Below are 23,083 nucleotides of genomic sequence, written 5' to 3' on the forward strand. Positions count from 1 at the left end.
ATGCTCAACGAGTGTTCTTTGGTTCTGCTCACATGTGCATGTCAATGACCCTGAGCTTCCAAACATTCAGACTCCATGGGAAGGCGTTGGAGAGGGGTACACACCTAGGGATTGCCCGTGTCAGCTGCTGAGAGACACCTGCTGGCCACCCTGCACTGGCACCCACTACTGAGGCAGATCTTGCTCTGTCTCCTCCCTACATGAGCCACATGTTGTTCCGTCCGGTGCCTGACTGTGCTGTGTTTCCCTCGGTGGCTCCACTACTAAGATGCAGTGGCCAGAAGTGCCCAGCGTCCTCACTGGGATTGGTAACGGGGTGTTCTGCCCGAGGGTCTCCTGATGGTATTCTGATCAGTGACGCCCCCACAGGTTGCTTAAAAACAAACTTCCACTCGTTGCTCAGTCTGCATTATCTCTATAAATGACACCATGCACCCCAACATTCAAGCAGAGTCGGGGAGCCTTGACTTCTCTTCCATACAGATGGCCCACATGGGGTCGTGGTAAGTTCCATCAGTTCTGTCTCTAGGTTTGTTCTCAACCTCCTCTGTCATCTCTCTTCCCTGGACTTCAGCAGCTCCCACGTGGTCTCCCAACTCCATTCCTATCCCCTCTAGCGCACTTTCTACGCAGCAGCAACACACAAGTCCAATTACCACATCTATCCTACACCTGTTTATTGTGCTCTGACTACAACCCCGCCTCCTGCACGGCCTCCAGGGCTGCAAGGGCTGGCCTGTGTGTCCCCCCACTCTCCTTGCTCACGCTCAGCTCACACCTGCTCCAGGAGCAAGGCTCTATACCTTCTTTCTTTGTTTCCTCAAGCATGCCAAATTCTTCCCTTCCTGAGGGCTTCCTTGCACCTGTTATTCCCTCTTCTTGAAACAGCGTCTTCCCCTGCCACCCCACACCCTGCTCATCATGTGACTGGACCCCACACACCCTTCCGCATCTCTGCATACCCACAGCAGCCTCAGAAAGGCCCTCCTGTGTTCCCGCCCTCATCATGTTCTCAGCCCCTTCTTAGATCCCTTCAAGGCACTGACCACAAACCCCCATTTAACCTTTGTATTTGCCCATCTGTTTTGCTTGCTTCCACCTTCGCAGGTGAGCGCCTCCCCCCCAAGGTTGGCCAGTGTCTCTTAGATTCAGTGTGAATCTCTAGCAATCTTTTGTGCACTGCTCTTGCTCAATGAAAATTGGTTGAATGAATGAAAGGTTAAAATGAATGAATAAAGGTTAAAAGGGCTGGGGGAGAGGGGAAGAGGGGAAGAGGTGACTGCCCCAAACAATTCTTTTTTCCTAGCATGGAAATAAGGGGAAAAGTTATTTATTTCTCTCAAGTTTTTTCTTTGGTTACCAGTGTTGTCAAAGCAACAAGGCCTGTGGCTATGGTTCTCCCAGTGCAGAAAGCTTCAGATCTTAAAAACATACCCTTCCGAGAAAGAAAGGGAAAAAGGGAAATAATCCAGGGAGCCAAATGGCTGCTTTCCATTCTGGAGCTCTGGAGCCTACCTCTCTGCCCACAGGGCTTTCTAATGGCAGGATTATGTGCAATTTCCTTCCATGCCAAGTTGGGTTCATCACCTTCTTTCCAAGCAGCTGGCTGTGGATGGGGTGGGGGCAAGTATTACAGAGCTGCTAAATCTTTCACTGTCACTGACATTTTGGGTCTTGAAATGAATCCCCTGTGATTAAGATTCTTTTCTCTCTGTGGTCACAACACAATGACCACAGGATTGCGGATATGGAAAATGAAGCGGGTACATGTGTAGCTAAGATTCTAGGGCCATCTGAGGTGTGTGTGTGGTCACTGGATTGCTGAATCCCAGCCCATGTCCTGCCCACACTGTTAACACTGTTACAAGAGGTCACCAAACAACAGATTGAAGTTCTGCTTCTCCCTCTTGACAGGCTTGGGTGGCATCCCTTTGAGGCTCTTACTGGAGACAGCATCCATGAGTCAAATCAATTCCTGCCAGGGACAGAAGTGTCAACACGGGGACGAGCCACTAACCCAAGGAGACATCAGGTGCCATAGCTGGTTGAGCCCCTGGGCTGTGACATATCGGAGTCTTTTTGGCCCATCACAATCACAGGTTAACTCCCATGACTAGTTTACACTTAAAGAGATGAAAAATATCCATCTGGGGTCTCCATGTGGAATGGCCACAGCCTCGTTCCCTGAGCCAATCTTTCCCGGGTTTTAGGTAGTTAATGTGGTCCCAGTAGAAGTCCAGCGTGAGCAGTGCCAAGCAATCCTGAGGATTGGGGTTGGGGGGGTGTCAGGGAAGAAGGACAAATAGTCAGGAAGGAGGCTGAGGGAGAGGGGAGACAAAGAATGCATGGCAAATCTGGAATAAGGTGGTAAGTTCAAGGGTGCGAGTCAGGAAGTGCACCATGTTGGACAATGAAGAAGGCCAGCAGGCTTGCCAGCCACACTTGGCATTGGTCCTCCAGGGAAAGTCTGATCTCTACATCTCAGGAAAGTAGACCTCTCAGTGGGGCAGGGTGGCCCGATCTTTGTAAGGGCTAGCCTGGCCTTCCCAAAATGTCAGTGCAGGTGAATGTGAGCACGTGCAGGTAAGTCTCACCTGGTCAGGGCTGACACACGCCCGGATGTGGCTCTACCTTTGGCTTGCCGCAGGCAGCATTCTGATTGGTGAGGGCCCAGAATGCATCCATGCTTCAAAACTTTCAATATCTTCTCCCTCTGGCAGTGGCCAAGAACCAGTAGGGTGGTGTTTCTCAAAATTGAGTTAACGTCAGAATCACATTAAAAATGTAGTTTTCAAAAAAAAAGTAAAAAATAAAAATAAAAATGTAGTTTTCCAAAGTCTCATCTCTAAAGCTCTCACCCAACTCTGTAGGTCTTTTGAGGCCTCAGAGTCTGCCTTTTACCACGCTTTCTCGGTGACTATAGAGCACCTGACAGTTTGAGAACCACAGCACATAAATCATGGTACAGTAGGACGCTCTTTTACACAGAGAGGTCCTGCTGCAGGGAGACAGAGTGACCTGACACATGCAAGCTCAAGAGGGAAGCTGGCCGATGTGCCCAGAATCCTCAGGGGAGGCATCCTAGCCAGCTGCTAAGGTGGAGCTGGGCTGTGGGGAGCACTATGGGGTTCTACCCTTGTTAAGCTGCTATGTATTCCTTTGCTCAAGCCGTTCCTTGTAACTATGGTCCTGACCCTCTGGTGTTTCTTACTCATTTGCCTAAAAACACATTCTTTCAGCTATCTCCTCTGATGATCTCATCTTTTCATTGAAACCACATCATGCTCACTGTAAATGCCTATCACTACTGACATCAGAATACGTGGACAATACCTGAGCAAGACAGAAAACGCATGGGCAAAATATGTTGAGCAGCATGGCAGTGCTTAGTTCAAAGGAAGTGAGCATGCAGCCAGCTGCCCCCAACTCCAAACCCAGAGATAGCCCTGGAGACAGAGGGGAAATCAAAGGACCTTGCCAGCACCATTTATGGTGGTGGGGAGTTGACCACCATCCGTGCAGCCATGGCTGGGGGAATCCCATGGAGGGTGATGCAGCCATTGGAGCACCTGTGTGCTGCAAGAAAGAAATAACAAATTGAGTCTGTAACTCAATCTGTAAATTACAAATGAAGACATCCAAAGCAATGACATAAGATGTCATTCTGTTCCCACCTCTGCTGCCATAGTTTGTCACCCATAAGGTGCTTACCCTAGATGGAGATTTTTCAGGGTTGGGGTAAATCCAGATACTGGCATTCCCCCATTGTGTTTGCCAGTTACATAGTTGATGGTTTTTGGCTGGTTCCCAGCTAGGTCTGAGAGCTGGTACCTGCAATCAACCTTCAAACCATTGTTTTTCCCAGGAGATGGGAAATGGAAGTCTTAAATCCATGAATGGGGTTCTGGTTGCCCTGGGCTCTGCATGTCAACCCACACAAGCTGTCTCTGGAGAGTTTGGTGGAGGGGGGGGGCAGAGGGAGAGAGGGACTCTTAAGCAGGCTCCATTGCCCAGCATGGAGCCCAACAAAGAGCTGGGTCTCACGACCCTGAGATCATGACCTGAGCCAAAATCAAGAGTCAGACGCATAAGTGAGTGAGCCACCCAGGTGCCCTGAGATGATATATTTCCTAATGTTCCATTGTATTTTCAAGTATTCAAATCCTCTCTACACTGCTCTTGAGAACAGACTTATTTATGTAACATGTGCATTTCTCTTTCAACTCTTGGGCTAAAATCATGGGCATTCTGCCCCTATAGACATCCTATGAGCCCTGCTCTAAAAATGACTGGTATCCATGACTTGATGAAGATCCATGACTTGACCATAAACTTTTGAAAAACCTCTTCTGATAGAGAATGCCAAGTCTGATTTTCCTCTACATTAAGAAAGTACTGCTATTGAGCTGAGCAGAGAGAAAGGGAACGCTTTCGTGCCTGCCCCTCATGCAGGCTCTCTCCTGGAGCCTGTCTACCCCAAGTCCCAAAGCAGACACAAAAGACACCTGGGCATTTCCTTAACCCTACTGGTCATCAACGGTCTTGCAAACTACAGCCCCAGGACATCGGTAAGAGCCCATCACCAGATCCCAGAGCAGAGTGAGGTGTTGAGGAGCACAGACTCTGGGGTCAGCGTGTCTGGGAATTAATCAGTTTAGCCTGTTCCCCAGCTGGGTAGTCTGGGGCAAGTTCTCCCACCTCTCCCTGCCTCAATTTCCCGATGTGCAAAACAAGACTAAACTGGTGAGAGGGTTTGGCAGAGCTCATGCTGACCAGCCCAGGCCTGGCATGGAGGTAAGTCATTTGGCATGTGCGCCACTATTTTGCAGCTGAGGAATGGTGGAGGCATCAGGCAAAAAGTGTCCTGCGGAATGACCCTTCTATCCAGCAGACTGCTGCTGGGCTGCGACGGGTCCAGCGAGGGAGATGAGAAGAAGGGTCTGTACCTTGACAGTGGGGCTGCTCCCCTGACCAGGTGCCGTTGGAAAGACACACCACGCTGCTGGGCCCAACCAGCTGGAACCCAGGGTTGCAGGTAAAATGGACTTCATGATCCACTAAGTACTTGCTTCCAAACTTTCTGCCATCGGGAGGGGCGTTCAGAGCAGGGCAGGACACTGTAAGGACAAAACGAAGGCCCACAGTCACTTAACATCTCTCTGTTACAAGGCTTCTCATCTTGAAGTACTCCTGTGTTGAGTGTCTCCTCTAGGCTATGCTCAGCGCTGGACATTTTCTTTCTTAAGATTTATTTGTTTATTTAAGAGAGAGAGAGAGAGAGATTGAGGGAGGGTGGCACAGAAGGAAGGAAAGTCTCAAGCAGACTCCCTGCTGAGCGCAGAGCCTGATTTGGGGGCCGATCCCGTGATCCTGAGACCATGACCTGAGCCAAAACCACAAGTCGGACACTCAACTGACTGCACCACCCAGATGCCCCAGTGCTGCACATTTTTAATGCTATGTCTCATTGAATCCTCAAAGTACTCATTGAATCCTCAAAGTACATCCATTGCATGGACGATACATGCCCACTAGTGAAAGCTGAGCTGGCGCCTCAGAGACACCAAGGATTGAATATAGAGCCGGGCAGCGTGGGAGGGTCAGAGCTGGGACAACCCCTACCCCTCACCCTCACCACTAGGTGCGGCTGGCCCACCCACTCCGGCCTCCCAGGAGCTCCAGATACCCTGGGTTTCTTAGGCTTTCTGAACAGGCCATGGTCGGGCCCACTTCTAGGACTTGGCTTTTGTTCTCTTCTCAGCCTGGAATGTTCTTTCCCCAGAACATCCCCTCTCTGGTTCCTTCTCACTCTTCAGGTCTTGACTCAAACGCCACCACCTCCCAGAGTATTCTCTGGCCACCTAGCTTAACTAAAACCTCCCCAGGCACTCTCTACCCCATAAGCTGACTTTGCTTTCTTCTTAGTATGTGTAATTGTTGGAGTTGTCTTCTTGACGTATTTGTTGTCAGTGTTCTTCCTCCAAACACAGCTCGAGAAGGCAGGGACTTTACCTGGCCTTATACCCTTGATGTGGCCCCAGCTCCAGCCCAGTGCCTGGCACACAGTGAGTGCCCAATACATAATTCTTGAATGAACGAATGAATGAAAAATTGTTAAAAAAAAAAAGAAAAATTGTTTACTGAGTGGCTTATCATGTGTCAGGCACTATATCAGGTGCTTGGAATAATTAGTAACCAAGACAGACAAAACACAGCTCTTGGGAAGTCCCCTTCTAACAGGTGTGACCATCAATAACCAAGATCCATAAGCAGATGGCAGAGGGTGATAAGAAGTGGTAAGTGTCATGTAGGGAGTGTCATGTAAAGATAGGGAGTTAGTTTGGGAATACCAGGGGAGGGGCCCAATCTTGAATGTGGTGATCAGGGTAGGCCTCATTGGGGCAGAGTTGAAGAAATGAAGGCATAACTATGCAGACATCTGGGAAAGACAGAGGGAATGAGCTGGTGCAAAGGCCTGTGGTGGGACTGTGCCTGGCAGGTCTGAGGACTGTCAAGGGGAGCACAGTGGCTGCAGTCGAGGGGAAAACAGTCGGGGAGGAAGTCAGAGAGGCATCAGGGAGTCAGAGAGGGTTTGAGCCGAGGCATGAAGTGGCCGACTTCCATGCTGACAGCACCAGCTGGCTGCAGCCTGAGCGTGAGGTGTCTGGTATGAGGCAGGAAGGAGGAGGCACAAGCCTGAGATGAAGCCTGGTGTGGACCAGGGCAGGAACTGGGAGCAGAGACAGGCGGCTTAGATGCTGGCTGTGCTATGAAGGCAGAACCAAGTGGATTTCCCAAACATGTGCTGTGGGCTGTGGGGACACAGAGAAGCTCTCCACTCCTCCTCTACCTGTGGCTGGGTAGTCTCCTGTGGCCAGCATTTGTTGAGTGAAAGTGCCAAAGGTGGGACAGGTTGGATTTAGATTTTGTTTAGTTAGAAATTCAGAGCCACTCCTAAAACGCTTTATTTTTTTTTTTAAGATTTTTATTATTTATTCATAGAGACACACAGAGAGAGAGGCAGAGACACAGGCAGAGGGAGAAGCAGGCTCCATGCAGAGAGCCCGACGTGGGACTCGATCCAGGGTCTCCAGGACCACGCCCTGGGCTGCAGGCGGCGCTAAACCGCTGCGCCACTGGGGCTGCCCCCTAAAACGCTTTAAAATAAGTTCCAAGTGTCATTTGTGAAAATGCTCTTGGGGTTTTAGACAGATGGGAAAGAAGGTGCTGGTTCAGCTATGCTGGCTCTGCCCACACAGCTCAGGCCCTGACGAGCCTCCCTATTCCAGAAGACAGCAGGCAGGCCGCTGTGGCTCTGCCCACATATCCCACCCGCGTCCTGCATGCAGCAGCCACGGCAGGCTAGTCTGGACAGACAGGAGACAGCCCCTCTGAGCACTCACGGTGCCTCCTGGTTGTTGGGAGACCATCACTATACCCCTTTCCTTTAGTAAGCCTTCAACGTGGCACCCAGTGTTAATCACTTTGTGAGCTGGAAGCCACAGTGAGCTCACATCGCAGTGCATGGGTGCTCCCAGATTGCAAATAAATGCCTTTATAGCTCTCTTAAAATATCAACTTACTTTATTGTGCTGAAAGGGATTGCAGATGCTTTAGGGGAAAGGAGTAGGGTCTCTTGGGGATAAGAAATCTTTAAAATCCTCCAAAAGAAAAACCTACCTGCTGGGACAACTCACAGGTGAATCATGCCTGAGTCAACACAGCAGAATCTGGCACACACACACACAGTAGGTGCTCAGTAAATGTCAGTGAAATTAATAAACGGGTAAAGACCAACTGCAAATCCATTTCCAGTCACTTCTCATATGGGAGCCAAAGGCCTCTGTCCTGTGGAAGAACGTGCCCCTTTGGCTGACTCATGTTGAGCACAACGTGGTGAGGCTACAGAGCCACAGGGAAGCTTCCTGCAGCTTCTGGAATGAGGTTACTAGATAAGCTGTGAGATATGCAGTGGAGTAATCCTAAAGATTTGGGAACACGAATGGAACGAGGCTGCCTGGATAAGCCCTGATGCTTACTAGGTGTGTTGTTCCCCAGAAAGAGATGCTGGGAAGATAGGAGGGCAAGTCTTCAAAGCCAGAAAGAAGAAGGCCAAGAGTTCTCCAGGACCAAAAGTTATTCTTCCTGACTCCTAGCAAATGCCCTTAAAAAAAAAAAAAAAAAAGAGAGAGAAAAGACAATTTCCCTACAACCTGCAAGCTTCTGGCTTCCTCCAGGTACAGACCCAGCTCCCCAGACCCTGCCCTGTGGCAAGGGTCCTGACAGCTGCTTGCCTCCACGTCCAGCACACAGGAAAGACCAAACATACCATGGCCGTATCTAAAAAGAGAATTGGCCACTTTAAAAAATCGTGTAGGTTTCAAGGAAGAAAGACCCTACATCTGGCAATGAGAGGATCAGTAATGTAACCATAGCTACCTGTCCGTCTGTTCTAGTGGACAGAGGCCTCCAACACAACACAGAGGCAGGGCTGTTTTATGAATGATCCCTTGCAAGTTCTTTTTGGAAGCTCCCAGGGACCATAGGAACTATGATCCTATGAAAGCAGAAAAGCTCTGTGCTGTTGAGCCTCTAGCAGGAAAAAATAAAAATAAGAGTCAGATCTGGTACATAGGACTGCTACCTCACTTCTGGTGGCCTCCATTTCCTCATCTAGAACACAAAAGAAGGATGCCCCGCCTGCCTCTCAGGGTCTGGCTGTGGTGACCCCCCCTGAAGGCAGGGGCCTCACGGTGCCTTGGAAAGCATGAGGACCTTGGCAGGCAGGTCTAGCTCTGCACCTGTATAGCCAAGGAAAACAACCACAGACTCAGTGCTGGGGAGGCTCTGGATCTGCTACCACACTCTCTGAAAATGTAGGAAATCCAATGCCTTTCCCAGGAAACTTATCTCACACAACAGAGAGGGCCCTTACTAAGTGTGTCTCAAGTGAGTAAATGACATCAGATGTGCCACAGGTTCATGACTTAGAGCAAACATGATGAGTGCCCCCCGACCCCTACCACCCTGAGGAGCGGCCAAAAGAAATCCACTGGAAACCCATCCAATGGCTCCACAGTGAAAGCTCTTACTGGGACCACCAGGGAAACAACCAGGGTCAGTTAGAGTCTTACGTTCTGGGGAGGGAGTCTGCGGGGCCACTGGAACCTCATTGAATGGGACTTGCCCTCAGCAGCATCCCCCACCGCACCCACCACCAATGGGCGACTCACGTCAGAGGACTAGCTATCATGCCTGAAAAACTGGAGCCAGTGTTGTTTCATGGATCGTAGAGGGCATGGCACACTGGTGTGGGATGTTGATGGAGGGGAGGTCAAGTGTGTATTTGGGGACTGAACTCTCTGTGCTTTCCATCCAGGTTTGCTGTGAACTTAAAACTGTTAGGGAAAAAAAAGGAACCACCTGGAGTCTACCTGGGTGAGGACAGGGCAGGGGAAAGTAGGTCATGCTCTAAAAGCCCTGCCTTTGGACAGTTCTACAAGGATGACAGGTGGATGAGGGAGTTACCAAGCCTAGAATGAACAAGTCTGAGAGGAAGTGGGTGACATTCAGATGATAGAGAGGAGAGCCCACAGATGCTTTTTTGACATACTCACTGCGTTGTGCTCCCTACCAACCAGGCTGTGAAAATGGGCCCCTTGCGGGAGGCAGGGAAAGGCCTGGGGACCTCCCTCAGGACAGGATGAGGCATGCAGGTGGGATGGGCAGGGAACCCACAGGGGAAGGGCCTGGGTGTGCTGCGGCCCCAGTGGTACAGATGGGGGGACCTTACCTGGGGGGGCGCCTGGGCCCACTCTGTTCACGGAGCTGTGCAGTGCGGCCAGCCGGCTCTTCATGTTGCGGATGCCCTCGGTGAAGCGGGTCTCCTGGCCCTTGAGCACCTGCTGCAGCTGGCGGATGGCCGCAAGGAGCTGCTGTTTGTTGAAACAGTTCTGCGGGGGAGAGAGAATCGGTGTCACCATCGCAGCGGCCACCTCGGTGCCACACTCTCACTCTCAGCTTCTGAGAGGTCACCTGTAGGTCCTACCCAGGCCTCTAGGCCCCAAATGGCAAGGCCGCTCCCTAAGCACAACATGAGCGAGGGTGGCCTCACAAGACTCCCCGACATCTGGTGCTGAGCTGGGTCACCAGGCGGAGGCCTCGAGCACACAGATCACAGCGCCAGTCGCTTCTTGACAAAAACAAAACTCCTGCTTTTTGGAGCAAAGGGCAGAACTGATGATTCTAAACAATCGGGTGGTTGAGCAGTTATTTCAACGCCAAGGGCCTTACAGTCAGTAGTCTGTTCCTTCAAAGGACTCCCTCATTCTTCACTCTGAATCAATGCTCTGAAATCTGGGCTTGGTGACCTTGTTCTTTCTTTCTCCTATGAACATTGTTGAAAACAGATAGATGACAAAATGTATAAAACAGGCAAAACAGGAACACTCAATGCTTCCTGTACCTTTTTAAAAATGCACCAAGGCAAAGATGAAAGAAACTCAGTAGAGTTAAAGAGTTCAGTGAAAGTCAACACCCAGTTCTATGGTCTCTAAAAAGCTTAAGAAACAGAAAAAGGTGGCACGTGTTTATCATGATAAACTGTCTCACTTCAAGCAACACCCAGCATCACACTTAGGGATAAACATCTCAAGCTTTCCAGTCTCAGTTACCTTCGAGAGCCATCACATAAAAAGGAGTAAAGGAGGGGGTGAACACAGTAGGCCCTTGGCCTTGGGGGCCATCCCCTGGGAGCTGTGTGTTACCTCGGCATAGCCTTGTCTAACCTGACTCGCGTGACCTGCACAGAACAAAGGAGAGCATCAAGGAGATAATGAAGGTTATCTCCAGGGAGTGGCTTATGGATCATTTTTTAATTTTATTTTTTTGTACCTAATTTTTATTTTATTTTTTTTTGTACAATGAGTACTGGTTTTTATAATTTAAAAAATTTTTCAAAAAGGCAGCAGGGCAGCTGGAAGTCATGTGGCCGCCGCAGGCTGGTTGGCTTCCAGCCTCGCCAGTGGAGCGCTGCCGCCACGGTGGAGACAGAGCCACGGCCGCTGCTCCTGGGGAGGCTGCCAGGCCGCTGCACCTTGGGGATTTCACCAAACAGATGACTCACTGGCCTGGTTCAATGGATGCTTTTGACACAGCTGAATCCCCAGTTGCCCCTGGAACTCGTTAATCCATGGGGGCTCCTTGGCCTCCACCCTACTATGGCCTGACTGGGCCTAGCCCCAAATGCAACTGCTGGGAAGGGAAGTTTTGTTTGTTTTCCTTCTTTCTCCCCCATTGTGGTCCTTCCCATGCAGGTTCTGGGGTCCCCGGGCAGTGACCTCCTGCAATCCCCCACCTGCCCAGCACCGCACAGCCATCTCACCCAGACCTGATTCCCCACAACACATCCACTCCCTTCTAGTATAAGCTGCTGCTGTTTATACGCTCAATCTCAGCCCAAAGGCCTAGACATGATTAGGAGCTGCTTTTATAGATGGCTGCATGACTTGTGTGTAATTTGCATTCGTGAAGTTCCTCACAGTTTACAAAGCTAATTCTGATTCAGAGACTACTTGGTAGCAACCCTATGAAGGCCTGGGACTGCCTCTCTTTCATAGACGAAAATATACAGGCTGGGGGGGCCTGGGTGGCTCAGTCGGGTAAGTGTCTGCCATCCACCCAGGTCATGATCCCAGCGTCCTGGGAGTGAGCCCCGCATAGGGCTCCCAGCTCACTGAAGAGTCAGCTTCTCCCTCTCCTGCTGCAGCTCTCCTCCTTCCTGTGCTATTCTCTCTCTCTCTCTAGCTCCATCTCTTTCTGTCAAATAAATAAATAAAATCTTAAAAAAAAAAAAAAGGAAAAGAAAACATATAGGCTGAAAGTCAAGCAACATTCCGTAAATCATGCAGCTTAAGAGTGATAGAACCAAAATGGGAAGCCTGGTGACCTCCATCCTAGAGTCACCAGCCCCAAGTCCCAGGCCCCTTGACTGCATGTGTCCCAGTGGACTCTCATGCCCTGTCTCATCTGTTCTTCACACATCACTGTGTGGTGAATGGTCTGATCGATGAATTTGTACTAGCAATTGATAACTCTATGACCCAAGCAAAATATCCCACAGGAGTGCAATTCAGACTCTTGTGCAAGTTTCGGGTGAGGGAGTAGGGTGGTGGGGGTGGAGGTGGGGACGGAGTGGAGGAAACATCCCTGAGCTCATTGAGCCAGGTGAGCAGCTGCCCTGCTTTTGTACAGGTGTCCAGGGTCTTGACAGCTGGGAGAGGGTTCGCTGGGCCACAGCTGCTCTAGGGGACATGGAAGGGCTACATTTTGAAGTAGGGGAGAGGAGAGCAATGCCAAGGGGATTGGTGCCATGAGGGTGGTGCCATGGGGCTCCAGTAAGTAGAGAAAGAAGGTCAGAGTATGTGGCGGAAAAGAGGCCTTGGTTCTGCTTGGTCACTGAGCCACCAAGTATGTCTAACTGGCTCCTGGGTCCAAGCACAGCTGTCTTCTGCTTCTAGTGGCACTTTCTGGAGCCCTTCCCAGCACCTGCACAGTGGACAATAGGCACCAGCCTCTCAAGGCTCATTATGGATGAGATGTGCTCACCTGGCCGGGCACAATGGAAAAACCTTCAAGACCAAGCACAGTGGGGCTGCATCCCAGGTCGGGAGGGCGATGGCAGGGCTTCAGGCAGACTTGCAGAGGGAAAGTCTCAAAACCCTGGCCCATCCCTGCCTTCCATTTCACTGGGGTGAAGCTGACAGAACAAAGAAGGTATAAGAAAGAACTCTGTAAGCCCAGAAGTAAACCCATACACTTACGGTCAATCAATTTATGACGAAGGAGGTAAGAACACCCAATGGGAAAAGAACAGTCTCTTCAATAAATGAGTTGTTGGGAAAACTGGACAGCCACATGCAAAAGAATGAAACTGGACCTCTATCTGATACCATACACAAGAACTCACTCAAACTGGATTAAAGACTTGAACGTAAGACCTGAAACCATAAAACTCCTAGAAGACAACAGCGGGAATAAGCTCCTTGACATCATTTTTGGCAATGATTTTTTGGATTTGACGCCAAAAGCAAAGGCAACAAAAGGGAAAATAAACAAGCAGGACTACATTAAACTAAAAAAGCTCCAGCACAGCAAAGAAAACCACCAACAAGATGAAAAGGCAACCTACAGAATGGGAGAAAATGTTTGCAAATTATATATCTGATAAGGGATTAATATCCAAAATATGTAAAAAAAAAACTCATTTAATTCTATAGAAAAAAAAGAAAACTAATTAAAAATGGGCAGAGGAACTGAATAGATATTTTTCCAAAAAAGACATACAAATGGCCAACAGGCACATAAAAAGATGCACAACATCACTTTTCATCAGGGAAATGCAAATCAAAACCACAATGAGCCCACCTCACACCTGTTAGAAGGCTAGCATCAAAAGGACAAGAAATAACAAGTGTTGGAGAAGATGTGGAGAAAAGGGAACCTTCATGCACTGTTGGAGGGAATGAAAATTGGTGTAGCCACTGTGGAAAACAGTATGAAGATCCCTTAAAAAACTTAAAAATGAAACTATCATATGATCCAGCAATTCTACTTCTGGGCATATATTCAAGGGAAACAAAACCATTCTCTCGGAAAGTCATCAGCACCTTCATATTTGTTGCAGCATTATTCACATTAGCTTGGAAGTAACCTCATGCCCACCAATGGATAAAAAGTTTTCAAAAATGTGGTATACATAAACAGTGCAATATTACTCTGACATAAAAAGAAGAAAATCTTTCTATTTGAGACAATATGCGTAGACCTTCAAATAAGTCAGACCCAGAAAGACAGATGCTACATGAACTCACTTATATGTAAAATCTAAAATACCAAACCCAAAGCTATAGCAAACAGATTGGCAGTTGCCTGAGTTGAGGGGTTGGTGCGTGGAGGAAATGCATGAAGAAGGTCAAAAGGAACAAAATACCAGTTATAAGATAAATAAGTTCTGGGGATGTGATGTACAGCATAGTGGCTCTAGTTAACAGCATGTATTGTACATTTGAAAGTTGCTAAGAGAGTAGATCTTAAAATTTCCCATTACAAGAGAAAAACTACTTGTAACTATGTGAGCTAATGTCAACTAATTGTACTGTGGTGATTGTTTCGCAACATATACATATATATGTCAATATATATGTATACAAATATGTATATGTATATCAATATATATGTCAATTATATCTCAATAAAACTGGAAAAAAATAAAAGAAATAAAGTTCCTAAGATTAAAAAAAGAAAGAAAGAAAGAAAGATCCTTGTGATCTTGGTAAGCCAGCATGCCGGGGTCAGGGCCAGGGTGCCAGGGAAAGCATAGAATTATTGCCTTTTGACATGAGGTTTGATGAGCCTGTATGGCAGTTGCTACTAATACGGGATCCTTCTTGATCCCAAAGTGCTCGAAATGGATCCTTTGAGAGCCATGCTCAGAATGTGTCACCTGGAGTGGGACTTTGGCACAGGCATTAACTGGGTTCATCTGCAGAGCTGGGTGCTGAAGCTGGAGTCCTCACAGACCAAGTCAGGTGCTCAAGAGGTCTGCGTTATGGGAACAAAACGGGTCATTGGATGGGACTAAGGAGGTACGTGCTTCCCCTTTCCAAACTGAGAAAGCTTCAGCCTCTTGCTTGATCATAAAAATAAAGCATTACTCCCTGCCAAGCAATTCAAAATCCTGAAAACACATCAAAACAAAGAACAAGTCCCATGACCAAAGACAACCACTGTTAACTTTTTGTTTGTTTTTAGCTTTTGGATTAGACACAAAGGCACACACAGACAAGTATCATCTTGCAGACCCTGGACCACAGAATGCAGGTTCTAGATTGCTCTTTCTTCTCCACACTGGAGCGTGGCATCGTTTCCCTGTCAACAAGCACAGCAACTTGTAGGACCCTGGGCCTCCACTTCACTTCTGGCCCCCGTGCTCCTTTCCGTCTGGGGAACGGGCTCCAATTGTCAGCCCCCCTCCCCTCCCACACCCACTACCCTCCCCTGACCGGGCCACTGAGGAGCAGTGGCCTGGAAACGAGTCATTTCCTCTCTGTAAACGTGGCCCTTGGCAAGGTCAGCCTGAGGGGGAAGCAGGCCCAACCCCCAGGGTCCCCAACCTACACCGCAGCCTGGCCCCGCCACAGCGAAGGCTGGCTTGGGGTCACCCCTACCCAGCTCATAGTCCCAGACCCCAACTGTAAACCCACGGCAGGCCCCACGTGCCCTTTCACAGCCAATCTGCCATTCCGGTGGGAAGGCGCACAGCAGCCACGCGGGCGAGGTCAAGGTCAAATCCGGATGGGGCTGGCGAGGTGAGCGCTCCTGCAGGGAGGGATGGGCAGACCCCGGAGGCTGAAGAGGGAAGTTCCTTTTTAATATTTTTCTTGAAAAGATCCCCTCCACTGGTCTAAGTTTCCATCCCTTCTAAACCTGGCCCCGCGCCTGGCTTATGCCACTGACAATAAATAACGAAAAATAGTTTCCATTTCTTGGAGTTAATAACCTGCTTTGAAATGGAACCAGGAAGAGACATGCGGTGAACCTCTTCCATCTTTGAGGGGAAAACACCAGGATTTACGGTGTCTGTGATCAAACCCCTCAAAGGGGCAGGCACCTCATGTCACCCAGTGCGGATGGCAGTGTTTGCAGAGAGGACGTGAGCCAGTGAAAGAAGTAGCAGCAGAAGTCACCCCACCTAGCTGCTCCCCAGCGGGGTGGAGGTGGCATAGATGGTTCTGGAACACATGGGCCAGTACCGAGAGCTGGGAGGGTAGAGGCACTGGTCCAAAGGCTCTTGGAGGTAATGCAGCCACAGAACTATGCTCCACACATCCTGCCACCCCCGGGAAAATCTTGCCCACCTTCCCCCCAACCCATTCTCTCACAGTATTTACTCTGGAGGATCTAACGGACACTCCTCAGAACTTACGACACTCCCCTTTCTCTGAGACTAACCAGTGTCCTGGTAGAGTGGGCCCCCAGAGCCATTTTATACCTCAAGACCCTACCTGCTGGGCTGGCCAGGGATGGACAAAGACAAAGACGTTATGCGCCCCCTACCTCAGCTCACCCTGTCACCATGCCAGAACCCAGTAGGGCTGCCACCCCTGTCACTACATCCAGGCCTTCTGGCCACTTGGGTTCAATTTATAAATGAAATTCAAGCCTCAGAGCCAGCTCTCAAGGCACCTAAGGGCATGGGTGAAACTCCAGGGGTGTGCACGATTCAGGGGGGGTGGTCCTTGAAGCTTTTGTTCTCACGTGACCTGGCTTGATGGTCTTTCTTACAGTGGCAGTCTTTATACAGTGACAATTCCCGAGAGCCACCTCGGTGACAGTAGTGCCTCGAGACCCCTTCAGGTGGCCACGGATGACCCCTCAGACTTCAGAGGGGCTGTCTCTTGAGCTGGTTTCTTCTAAGCCACAGCTATGTGTCATGTCAGCATTTTGTTAATGGGAACACAGATGTTTTGATGCCTTTAGGTCTAGGAAAGGACAGAGCACACTTGCCAAATGTGTGCCTGCTAGCCAAGGCTTGAAGCCCTCCGCGTCTGAGTCATGTCGGATTTGTGCATGTTTTTTTTCTCCAGAAGTTATTTTAATTTTAGACCAAGTCAGAAGCGAGTTAGAACTCCTTCAACTTCATCCCAGTGACCTCTACCCAGGACTCAGGAAGCGGAAAGAAAGTGGATGCTTCTGGGGGGAATTGAGAGAAGTTGCCTGGGGATTTGACTGAGGCCCTTGTATTAATCGGGGTTCTCTAGAGAAACAGAACCAGCAGAATGCATGTTGTATACGTACACATCCTATTGAGAGAGACAGAGGATGAGAGGCAGGTTTATTTTAAGGAACTGGCTCATGCAATTATGGGGGCTGAGAAGTCAAAATCTGCAAAGCATGTGGCAGGCTGAAGACCCAGGGAAGAGCTGATGTAGCTTGAATCCAAAGGCAGTTTGGAAACAGACTTCCCTCCATTTTGGGGGATCCTGGTCCTTTGGATGGGGCCCACCCACATTATGAAAGGCAATCTGCTGTACTAATCACATCTTAAAAAAAAATACCTTCACAGCAAAATCTAGATTCTAGGTGTTTGACCAAATATTTGTGTGCCATGGCCTAGTCAAGTGTACACATAAAATTAGCCACCACAGTCCGTCAGCTAGAGTCTCTTTTTGGGGCTCTGGACCCCTGCGCTACTCAGGGCAATTGGGTTTTCTATGCTAGCTGTCCCTAATTCTGTATTTACACCCCAATCCCCCTTTTTGTGTATCTTTTACAATGACCACATGGGCGATGACAACAGAGGGAGCCTAGACCCAGCTATGTCACCAAGTAACTTGTTAGATGCTCACAACAACGCCAGAATGTGGACACATTATTATGCCCACTTTATAGGTAAGGCTTGGCTACGGTGACACATCCAGAATTTAAAGCCCAGCATGCTTTCTCCAGACCCTAATGTGATGGGATGGCAGGGTCTACTTTAGAGAGGGATCCATGGAGTGCCACCTCTGGCCATCTCCTGACTGCTCTCAGTTTAAACCCAGCCCCCTGCTGGCCTTGACGGCCACCATCCGGACACCCTCCCAGCCCACCTCTACCCTGGCTGATTTGCACGTGTGAGAGCAGAAAACAAGTTGTGGACAACTTGGAATCCTCATCACTGAGCATAGGATCTGCGTTCGCAATAGATGAACCAACAAACCACCTCACAGATGAACAAGGAGTGAGGAAATAAGTGTGCGGCCGGGACAATCGTGTTCATCTCACTGCCCAGACCCACCTTACTCTTTCACCGGCTTGCTGCCCAGCTAACTTTTGTCCAGTCACTACCTTCACCTACAGACCTGGTTGTGCCTTACCAGCATCGGAATTATCTTTAGCACACATAATGCCCAGCCCAGCGGAGAGCTCAGTTCCCACACATGCACATGCATGCGCGTGTGCGCGCACACACACACACACACACAGAGTTGTGTTGCACAACCAGGTGCAGTCTCCTGCTGGAGCCCACCTGGTATGCAGGCCTCCCCTCCCCTCTCTCCACTACTTGAGGACCTCAGAACCTCAGAAATGGGGCATGTTATGCAAAATTTAACAGAGTGCGTCTTTTCATTCATTCATGTATTTACGATTCTGCAGATATCTACCGAGTCCCCTACTTCAAGTCAGGTGCTGCTGCAGAACACGGAACCATCCTTATCTCAGTTAGTCCTCCTTGCAGCCCTATTAGGCAGGTACCATTATCTCAATTTTACAGCTAGAGAAACTGAGGCTAAAGGACACTCAGTTGGTGGATGGTGTGACCACCTTGTGTGCCACACTGCATCTAGCCCACCCATTCAGAAAGCATGTCCTGCCTCTTTCTTCAGCCTATGGGAACCAGGGTAGGGGTCTCAGCGAAGTCTCCCCATCTGCTGGTGGCCCCTCTCAGTTCCCCAGGCTGTCCCCTGACACACACATAGACCCTTCCAGGAACGTTCACACTGGGCTGTTGGTTGTTCAGTGTGTGGCACACATGTGTATGCATGTTCACACATGACCCAAGATTTAGGTCATGAGAACTGACATCTGGGTTTTACTGGAAAACGGTGTCTCCTGTGGTTGACTTTGAAAGATGGGGAGGAGAGAGGGCTGAGGAGGGAGGGCCTGATCCCCGTGGACAGCCTGCGCAAAGCTAAGGCACGTATAAAATGGCTGCTTTGAGCTTGGGCATGGTGGGAGACTCGGAGGCTTGGGAGTCATTATTCTAAGAGTAATAACTAGCCTGGATGATGGTGAAGGCTAAATGAAAGGTGTGCTATGTCTCCGGATCTTCCTACACTCTCTAGCCAACAGTCCCAAGTGTTTCTGGGTGGGTGGGCACTGGCCCACGGCATTGTCCCACCCACTCTCCCCATGTCCTCACCCTCCCCCCTAGGATTCCTGCTTCCCAAAGTCAGAGGTCGGGGCCAGACGGCATCACTTCCTTGCTTAAGTGTCACCAATGGCTCCCCACCTGTGGGAATAAGGCCGACTCCTCACCACCGCGCTGAGAGCGTATTCCTTTCCTATTGCTGCTGTAACAAATCAACATAAACTTGACAGCTTAAAACAATGTACATTTATTATCTTACAGTTCTGTAGATCAGGAGTCCAACATGGCTCTCACTGGGTTGAAATCAGGGTGAGATTCCCAGGTTTCGGGGGTAAGAACATACACATCTTTGGGGGCTATTACTCTGCCTACAGAGCTGTGTGTGATCAAGACCTGCCACTGCCAACTGTGCCCAGGTTGAGCGCCCTCCTCTATCCAGTGAACTCCAGTATTTGGACCGCCTCTGTGTTTCTCCACACACACTATAGCAAGTTTGTTTCTACCTCAGGGCCTTGGCACTGGCTATTTCCTCTGCTCAGAAAATCTGCTCCTAGTCCTCAGAAGTCAGGTCCTGAGAAGTCCCCTTACCTGCTTACTTAGCGTACAGTAGCCTCCTGGTCTTCCTTCAAAACAGCACCTCACTTCAGTTGTCTGCCTTTGGAAACTTTTCACATTTATCTTGGTTTTCTCTCCCTGCTTGGTAAGCTACGTGACAGCAGGGCCTATGCCCGCCTCGGCTTCCCCTCCCCTACCACATACTGAGCATTTACTATGAACCCGTTCTTTGAATGTCGTGCATTTTCTCCTTAATACAATCCTACGAGATGTGTATGTCTATTTTCACTGTTCACCGGCGGAAACTGATTCATTAAAGGCAGGAACTTGCCCAGGGCATTCAGACAGGAAGAGTGGGAGCCCAGACACCCACCAGGTACTGTGAGTTTTTTCCACTTGCTATACTGCCTCGGGCCCTGCTGCCTCCCCAGGCCCAGAACAGTACCGGACCTGGCAGCAGGATGAGCTCTCAGGACATAGTTGTTGAATGAGCACATTATCTTGTTAGATTCCCTTCTTGGAGAGTACAGTCTTGAATCATGCAATCAGACAAAAAGCCTAAATCACAGGAGCCCCTGAGGTGATAACTAACATGTTTAGCTGATTCTAACTTGTTTGTTTGTTTTCTCACTACAGTGTAAATGACTGGTATTTCTCTGGAAACAGCTTTGTTTCTTTTTTTGCCTCTGAAACTACAGATACCCCTTCCTGCCCCAGAACTCTGTGGTGCTTTCCCTTCCTTCAGAAAAGCTGGGAAGCATCGATGCCCTCAGCTCCCTGGACAGTGCGCCCAGTTACAGGTGATGCTCTCTGACCTCAGCCCCTCCTGCAGAGATGGGGGACACAGCCCCAGTGGGCAGAGGAAAGGGTTCCTCCTGGGCTTGGAGGGTGCCCTCCCCTTCTGTTGAGGGTCTAGAGGTACTTTAATCTCCAGCATGAAGAGAAATGTCTGAGTCACTGGACAATCCAGAGGGCCAAGTGGGGCCAACACTCAGCTTGGGGACTTTTAGGTGCCCTGAACTGCCACCAGCCTCTCCCCTAGCCTCTTCAGTCTTTGATGTAAAGAGTTGTCATATCTCAATCTTACTTGGAAACCCAACCCTGGGATGAGTGCCTTGGGCCCTGCTTCCCATTTAGGTGCTTTTCCCCAGGGAGAGCCTGGTGCCCAGACTGTCAGAGGGGCACACGTTTTCCTACATATGGGGAAAATAAATGATTACTTTCTTGAGGTATAGATTTTACTTATGGAAATGGGTTGATTTGGGTTTTATCAAAGTACAGGGAATTTATTTTTGTTTCATGGAAATGTAATGGCCTAATCATAGGCCCTAGGCAGTTACTGAAAAGCATGGAAGACTCTGGTGGAGGGTATGAAAGGATGTAGAAAGTTCTACCCACCCAGGGAGTCTACCCTGATGTCCCCAGGACCCTAGGGCTGCATAAGCCTTGGGAAGGTTGGCAGCAGTCCATTAGCCTTGCCACTGTCCCTAGGGACCAAGGGAATGACCGGCGGCACATCCAGGCTTATATCAACAATCAAGTGATGGCCATCCCTCCTGGGACATCAGGAGCATGGGCAGCTGGCTGGAGGCAGGACTGGGTGGGCATGGAGAATGGGCTGGTGCCCAGACAGTGATGGGAGCAGTTCCACAGACCAAGATGGTTTGATCTCCCTGGAATCAAACCATGGTGGTGTCAGTGAGGACGGATCCTCTGGTGTGAGCAGGCCTTGCAGGACACTGGTTCCCAACTGAAAGACTCTAGACGACCCAAGAAAGCATGGTGCCGCTGGTCACATTGTCCTCCTTTCCTAGCAGGCCACATCTGTTCACTTTGTCAGTCCCCACTGCCCAAGGCTGGAGCCAGAAACTACCCTCGGGGAACAAAGGGGCCTCCACTCTTCTCTGTAATTAAGTTCCAGATAGGATTTGAGTCCCTTTCCTGAAGGTGCCAGGAAGAGGAGGAGATGGTTAGAGAAGGCTCGAGATGCCCAGGAAAGCCCTTCTCTCCCCTGTCCTCACAGACTGCATGCATTTGTCTGGACGCAAGTGCCTGTGCAGAGTACACCTCTGGGTTACTGTGAGGGAAAGTCTGCAGAAACAGCCATAGTCCCCCCACCCCCGCTCCAGGCATCCACAGCATCTGCAAGGAGACTGTGCCACTCTTCCCATAAGGAAATCTGTTTTCCCACCTCTCGGGGCTATGCTGGCCTTATGACTTGCTTGTGACTGGCTTTGGCCAACAGAATGTAGTGGAAGTGATATACCAGTTCCAAGGCTGGATCTAGATGAACCATGTTGTCTAGTTTCGGTGTCTGATGTTTTGACACGTGGGGCCTTGCTGGCTTGGCAGAGACTGCCCCTCTCAGGACTAGCCAATTCCTAGAGGTAGCAAAAACAGCTCAACACCCTGCACCCACCTGCCAGCACACCTTTGACATGCAAGCCAACCTGTCCAGAACCATTCCCCCTGCCTTATCTGGCTCTAACACCCCCTGATCCCCAATATTTTCCCTCTTTCTCCAGTAACCCTGGGGTCAGGCACCAGGTAAGCTGGGGCAGCCCTACACCTCAATCCTGCTAAAATGAGTCAAACTAGTCAGTCCCAACTTGGTTAGCCCCCTGACCCTGTCTCACCCATTCCTTCCCTCAGAAACCCCAGGAAAGGCTTTCTAGAAGTTCCCTTCTGTCTCTCTGCCTGCTGTTCTCTCCTGAGGCCTCCTAAGGTCTGGCATGCCCCATCTGCTTGGGAACTGTTTTCAATAGCGGTTGTCTCCTGATCTGCTGGCATCACCATACTTGGATAAACCTCAAATCCCAGCTTCATTCTGGAACAGGGTCTCCAGAAGTCCTGTGCATTGTGCTCAGTCAGCTTCAGCCCTCAACCACTACACCATGTGAAAAGGCCACACTAGCCTGCTGGAGGATAAGAGGCTGTGTGGGGCAGAGCAGAGACCAACAAATGAGCCCCCCTAGACCAACTTGCCCCAACTAACCTGGCAGTTGCCCACAGATGAAGGGGGTCCCAGCCCAGAGGGGCCGAGTCTGGAGCAGATCTACAGAACAGCCCAGCTGAGGCTAGCTCCAATTGCCATCCTGGCTTGTCAAATTCAGCTCCAGGGCAGCTCTTTAAAACCAAAAGCAGGATCCTGGTCTGTTTGGATCCTTGGGCCCTGGGAGGCACACCAAGTCCTTGTTCCATGAAATACAGGTCCATTCTCTCCCACCCGTCTACTCTCCCATCTGAAAGTTGAGCGTTCCTAGGAAACCTTTTGTAAGCCAGGGCGGCGTAAAGCAAAGATGCAATTACAATTCATCTATATGGAAATTTTTTTTGAGCTTTCCCAGACGGAGCAAAGATGCTCCCGGACCCCAGGCAAAGCTCTGGCGGCCGGAGGCGAGAAGCCGAGTGCAGTTCCCGGGGAAGGCGCTGGGTGGCGCCACTCTCGCTGCGCCCGCGCCCGCTACCCCGGCTCGCTGCAAAACCAACGCCGAGCGCTCATTTTTGCTTTTCGCCTTTTTCAAAAACAGCGAAAATCCTCTTCGGATTTCCTCCCGATAGTGAAAACAGGTCACTCCTAGAAGCGAAGTGGCGCAACGCAGACTCTCAAAGAGT

The 23,083-nt window shown here is 49.8% G+C and overlaps 1 protein-coding gene across 1 annotated transcript in view; it reads right to left on the reverse strand.

The window, feature by feature from the left end:
- Positions 1–23,083, reverse strand: part of FBLN7 (fibulin 7) — a 52,699-nt gene that overhangs the window by 20,992 nt on the left and 8,624 nt on the right. Inside the window, exons 2-3 of the mRNA XM_041754008.1 lie at positions 9,794–9,953; positions 4,947–5,117 (exon numbers count right to left, since the gene is read on the reverse strand). Coding sequence (XP_041609942.1) covers positions 4,947–5,117; positions 9,794–9,953 — 331 coding nt within the window. The remainder of the gene's footprint in view (positions 1–4,946; positions 5,118–9,793; positions 9,954–23,083) is intronic.

The sequence above is a fragment of the Vulpes lagopus genome, chromosome 5 (assembly GCF_018345385.1).
Source record: "Vulpes lagopus strain Blue_001 chromosome 5, ASM1834538v1, whole genome shotgun sequence".
Taxonomy (NCBI): Eukaryota; Metazoa; Chordata; class Mammalia; order Carnivora; family Canidae; genus Vulpes; species Vulpes lagopus.